The sequence below is a fragment of the Rutidosis leptorrhynchoides genome, chromosome 3 (genome assembly GCF_046630445.1).
Source record: "Rutidosis leptorrhynchoides isolate AG116_Rl617_1_P2 chromosome 3, CSIRO_AGI_Rlap_v1, whole genome shotgun sequence".
NCBI lineage: Eukaryota > Viridiplantae > Streptophyta > Magnoliopsida > Asterales > Asteraceae > Rutidosis > Rutidosis leptorrhynchoides.
Genome location: NC_092335.1, coordinates 599,791,987 through 599,797,986, shown reverse-complemented (window position 1 = coordinate 599,797,986; position 6,000 = coordinate 599,791,987). Strand labels below are relative to the sequence as shown.

Below are 6,000 nucleotides of genomic sequence, written 5' to 3'. Positions count from 1 at the left end.
TCATCAATACCTAGTGTTTTGATGTTAACGTTCTTCACATTCTTACCATCTTTTGGTGACAATGTATTTACACTTTAGATTATTAGTGGTTTTCATACATAGATTTGTGTTTTGCAAATTTGGGCCTTGGGCCTTACATGAAGCGGCCCATAATCCATAAATTTCTTATCTTACTCTGACATAAATTTGTTGATCGCTGACCCACATATTTGTGGGAACACGACGGCGATACGGCGGAGCCCGGCGAATAACAACCTAAAATCACCTCTAAACATCTCCCGACTTTGCCCTAATTTTCGAAAACTTAAGACTACGTCACACGTGTAAATCTAGAGAAGTAATTTATTAAAACATTTCGATCGATTCTTCAGAAACAGCACGTTTATGGCAGGTGAGTTAATTATATCGAAGGGCTTCGTAAGATGTAACTATGGAATTTATACACCTAATATGTTACTGGTTGTACATGAGGTATATATTATTTTTACTGGTTATACATACATGGTTCTATATATGTGTATTTACTATTATTTGTGTGTAGGTGGACAAACGGATGGGGAAGATAAGGTATCATTAGAGCTGACAGAAGAAATCATTCAAAGTATGGAAGTAGGCATGGCTTTCCGTGATTATGTAAATTTCTCACGCTGTTTGTTTTTTATTTCTTTTTCCCTGCATAAATTTTCTTTTAATTTGATCTCTGCATTTTAGTAATCAATGGACTTAACTGAGAAATATGTAACTGAAGGTATGATTTATTTCAATTAAAATGTTGAATTTAAATTGGTGGCTTATAAGAACACCATAACTAGGGTTCTATGGTTTGATGGATTACTGACTTTCAATGATTGATAAAGAAGCAAACTTAATCGATTAGTGCTTGTTACTCTTTTTAAAATGCTATATTTATTTAAAAGAAAGCAGATTACTTTGTTAGTGGAATATTTTATGTAACTTAAAGAGTCTGTCCATGTTCGTTTTCAGCATTAAGTCTATCTACTATTGGTGATTAAGCACTTAAAAACTTAGCATCTGCAAGAATTGAACAAGAAACCAAATTTATCTGTTTTAGCGTTATCTTGAAGAAGTACTTGTGATGTTTTATACGGGTAAATAGAAAATAGGGGATCTGTAGAGTGAATTAAACCTGACATGAAAAAGTACTCAATAGTTTTGTGTTCCTGTTCCTGTTTCTGAATAAGAATGTTGATAACATTCTGAACATGTAACTAGTTGATTTGTGCCTCAAACGCATAAAGTTTTACCTTTTTGTGTGCATCTCTTATTGGTCCAAAACCTGGTACTGCTAACAGATCCACTGAATGCATTTCAATTGACTGACTATACTATTGCGTTCAAGGTTTGTGTGCATTGTTTTCTTTATTATTTTTCTGTTACCATATTGAACCTCAAGTAGGAATAGGTGTTTGCTTTAGAGGTGCTTAAGTTCCATTTCCATTCTCCCAATTATCATTGGTAATATGAACCTTCCGTTAACAAAATACAATATTGGAGAGGTAGGTTGATATTTTAAATAATATTACACTACAATATTGCGTGTCTAGTTAATCAATACATCGAAACCATTTTTTTGTCCATTGCAGAGTGGTAGGATAAGCTCAATGGATTTTCACAAGACGTCAAATTTTTTGGTGACTGCTAGTGACGATGAATCCATTCGACTCTATGATGTGGCTAATGCAACGTATGTCTTTTTTTAGTTTATACATTTTAAAAAACGTCAAGACCTCCTATTAAGGCAGTATATTTTTTAGATATTTGATATTTTTTGCTTACAATTTCTGAATGTAGAATATTGTTATACTAAATTTTCAAGCAATAACTTATTTGCAGATGTTTAAAGACAATTAATAGCAAAAAATATGGGGTTGACCTTGTTTCCTTCACATCTCACCCCACATCTGTTATATACTCCTCTAAGAATGGATGGGATGGTTAGTACGTTACTCGGTTTCTACGTATACTCATTTTTATATTTGTTCTTTCTATTAGTGTTTATATTTATATTTAAAATTTACTTTGATTGATAATGCAGAATCTCTCCGGCTTCTCTCATTGCACGACAACAAGTATTTGCGCTATTTTAGAGGTCATCATGACAGGCACGCTCGGAGTTGATATGCCATTCTACTAGCGTGCTTTTTTAGTTTCAAATTATTTACTCAACGTTTTGTATTGTTAATTCTTGTAGGGTTGTATCTCTTAGCTTATGTACTCGGACAGAACATTTTATCTCTGGCTCTCTTGATAGAACTGTTCTGCTTTGGGATCAAAGAGCTGATAAATGTCAGGTTGTTTTCCACTTCACCCGGTTCTCTTTTTTATATGTGTTAATACACACATGCATAGGGGCGCGCGCGCACACACACACACATGAAAGTATGAAGATACTGGTGCTGATTAAATCTCTGGATATAGGGTCTTTTACGTGTTCAAGGAAGACCAGCTACAGCTTATGACGATCAAGGGCTTGTATTTGCTCTTGCTTTTGGAGGTTCCATTAGGATGTTTGATTCTCGCAATTATGAAAAGGTGATTCTATCCTCATTTAATAAATGAGGTTAATCATCTGCAGTTATATAGTTTATGAATTATGAATATCAGTCATCATAAAAATCTTAAATTTTTAATCTTGTTTATTAAAAGGGCCCGTTTGAGATATTTTCTGTTGGTGGAGATCTGTCGGATGCAAATGTTGTCAAGTTTAGTAATGATGGTAAGCTTATGCTTTTGACAACTAGGGATGGCCGTATTCATGTACTTGATTCCTTTCGCGGTACACTAGTAAGTATTTTTGTTAGTTTAAATGTTGGATGATTTCACTTCACATATATAGTTATTATGCGTGTGCTGAGTTTTTTTTCTGTAGTTATGGACGTATAATGTAAAACCAGTCTCAAGTAATTCAACTTTGGAGGCCTCTTTTAGTCCAGAAGGATCATTCGTAATATCAGGTAACAAAAATGCTAGTTGCACTATATTTTATATACGGAGTATTATATATTTCTATTTATATAATATATCGATTAACAAAAATCCTAAAAACTGTTGCTTTACAGGATCGGGTGATGGCAGTGTCTATGTTTGGAGCATTCAAAGTGGCAAAGAGGTAATGATTCACTAAGTCTTATAAACTGCACATTCTCGTTACCACACCCTGATCAAATATATAGAGAAGTTTAGATAAGAAAATAAATATCATTTAGAATTTAGATTTAATCTGTTACTCTCCAGAACTCTAAATCCATGATTTAACTGTGGTTTTATGGATGTCATCCGTAACTTAATGCAAAACCATCTTCTGAATCTCATAAAATTGAGAATTTCTGATACAACATGATAATTCTTTCGTTTGGACCGTATGATCTTAAAATGTGAACTTTCTCGACTATTCTAGTTAAAATTGTGCATTTTTATGCTTATTAGTTTCCAAGTTTTTAGAGAATAAAATTTAGTTTTAACTTGATGCCTTAGCTAGCATCCAATACATGGATCAATTTGGGTTGTGTTTTATATCAAGCACGCCAGTTTTTCCTTTTTAGCTGAAATGGGTACCGGTCAAATGGGTCGAGTCGTTTGAAGTCTACTAAGTTTATTTCCAATGCATAATTGTAATAATATTGTTTTGTATCCATATCCATTTATAGAGTATTAGTTACTGACTATTCAACATGAAAAAGTGACAAAAGTTCAATTTGCTGACCCAACCCGCCGTGTCGTCCTTACTTCAAAAGAATTTCAGTCCAAACCCGTTTGGACATGTGCGTCTCGACCCGACCAGATGACCATATTACTTCCTATATCAATAGCAAATACAACTTCCTATTCTTCCGGCGCCTAAATTGTTCCATCGGTATCAGAATGGTCACACTATATAACTGTTCATATTTTATCTTCCAGTCTTTGTAATTTTGGTCATGATACTATCTTTATGGGCTTTCCAGGTAGCTAGCTGGCTGAGTACAGTAAACGAGCCACCTGTTATTAAATGGGCTCCAGGCAGTCTTATGTTCGTTACTGGTTCGTCTGAATTATCATTTTGGATCCCAGATTTGTCAAAACTAGCGGCGTATGTTGGAAGAAAGTAGCCGTGTGCACAATAAGTTATATTAGAGTATTGTGACGGCTGAGCATGTCTTGTGCTCTACGTACTGTTTGCTCATATGATTTTGTGGACGCATTCTGTGCAACTCTCTTCAGAAAAGGCAACTTCTGTTACAGGTACCACATTCTGTACAGCGTGAAAATTCAGCCCTTGTTAATCAACATTTATTGTAGAAAACTGTAACATCAGTTAACCGAATTCACCTTTTTAGGATCTTGATTGTAGTTGTAACACTGTTTAATTAATTATAAGCTCATTCACACTTTTTTAGATATGGTTTACATTTTCAGATATTGTTTTCTATTCCCTTTCAGTTGATCCATACCCACCGAACAAAATCAAAAGTAATTATGCAATTAGTGCAAGTAAATTAGAAGCTGCAAACTGATGTGAGGGAATTCAATAGTTTGAAGAAAGTTAGAAAGTGAACTCTGTGTAAGAAGATGGTTGTTGGTCAAACAATTAATTGTCCATTTCAACTATTCTTACAGTTAATAAACGCAGGGTTGCAAAAACTAGGAATTACTCGGTGAGTACTCGTTTTTTGCAAACGGGGAGTACTTGGTCAAACTCAGTCAAAACTCAGGATTACTCGGAAAATCGGTCAAATCTCAGCCAAAACTCGGGAATACTCAGAAAATCGGTCAAAACTCGGTCAAAATAGGTCAAAGTCAAACTTGATCAACATCCAAGTGCTCCCTGTCTTGCTGAGTATTTTTCAGAAAGTCCCGTTCGAGTACTTTCCGAGTAGCGATCTTTGCAACTTTGAATTGACGTAACATATGTATATGTATGTGTACGTGCCCTTTTACACCAAATGTTATATATATATATATATATATATATATATATATATATATATATATATATATATATATATATATATATATATATATATAAGTAATAGCGTAAATATAATCCACATTCTAACACAAACAATGTATGCATTCAATAAGTGCAATTGTAATTTGTAAATGAGCAAATGCATCAGTTCCTCTCTATTGAATCTATTTACATTTACATAACAAATGTACATAACGAATAAAAATATAACGTTATAATTATTTAAATTTTATATTTACAATAAAAGTTGTAAGTGTAGATTATTTATATTCTATCAGCTTGCTTCCGTTGGAGCCACTTGGGTTAATTGTTTGACTGGTTCCACAATTGGATTCAACTTTTGCTCTGCTGCTTGAATCTGCAATTTTATATTTCAGTAAACTTTTTGGTAAAAAGAAATAACTGATTGATAATTGATTTCCAACTTGAAATGATAGGATCAGGGTAAGACCAATACAGTATAATGTAAACTTACCTCATCGATGAACTTTACTGCCTTTTGAGCTTCTCCTACAACTGCTTCGGCTGCTTGTTCAACAAATTCCACTGTAGTTTTGAGTTTACTACCATCTACAAGATCGTCATCGATCTTCTCTGCCACCATATCCACAGCTTCTGCTACGACTTCTACAAACTCTATAACTTCCTCAGCCGTTTCTATTACCAAATCTACATCTTCTGTATAAATTGAAAGGACCAGTTTATACTGTCGTAGCTAGATATCACCAATATAGACAACTATGCAGCCTATGCTGTATGTGCAATATATATTTACTCATATTTTTATATGTTACGTAGTCTTTACTAGGGGTGTTCATCGGTTCGGTTTTCGGTTTGTTCGGTTTATTCGGTTCGGTGTATTCGGTTTTGAAATTTTTTTGGGCAAAACCGAAAACCGAATTCAAAGTTAAAACCGAACCGAACCGAAAACCGAATTCAAATTCGGATTCGGTTCGGTTTTCGGTTAAAACCGAATACTATGAAAAAACTGAGAACGATGGTAGTTTAATTGTGACGTTACTGATGTCTTA

The 6,000-nt window shown here is 34.0% G+C and overlaps 1 protein-coding gene across 1 annotated transcript; it reads left to right on the top strand.

Moving 5' to 3' along the window:
• The first annotated feature begins 225 nt into the window (after window positions 1-225).
• On the top strand, window positions 226-4,391 carry LOC139898813 (protein ANTHESIS POMOTING FACTOR 1). The gene is made up of 11 exons (XM_071881592.1): window positions 226-391; window positions 542-633; window positions 1,605-1,705; window positions 1,855-1,955; window positions 2,057-2,123; window positions 2,213-2,312; window positions 2,440-2,553; window positions 2,668-2,805; window positions 2,891-2,975; window positions 3,081-3,130; window positions 3,966-4,391. Exons 1-11 carry the CDS (start codon window positions 385-387, stop codon window positions 4,107-4,109), a joined length of 999 nt encoding a protein of 332 aa, XP_071737693.1. The 5' UTR covers window positions 226-384; the 3' UTR covers window positions 4,110-4,391.
• The last annotated feature ends 1,609 nt before the right edge of the window (window positions 4,392-6,000 follow it).

What these genes read in the sequence shown, in the direction of transcription:
- LOC139898813 (XM_071881592.1), top strand. An exon ending in AAAGAGCTGATAAATGTCAG is followed by an intron (nt 2,313 to 2,439) that starts GTTGTTTTCCAC and finishes CTCTGGATATAG; the next exon opens with GGTCTTTTACGTGTTCAAGG. An exon ending in ATTCCTTTCGCGGTACACTA is followed by an intron (nt 2,806 to 2,890) that starts GTAAGTATTTTT and finishes TTTTTTCTGTAG; the next exon opens with TTATGGACGTATAATGTAAA.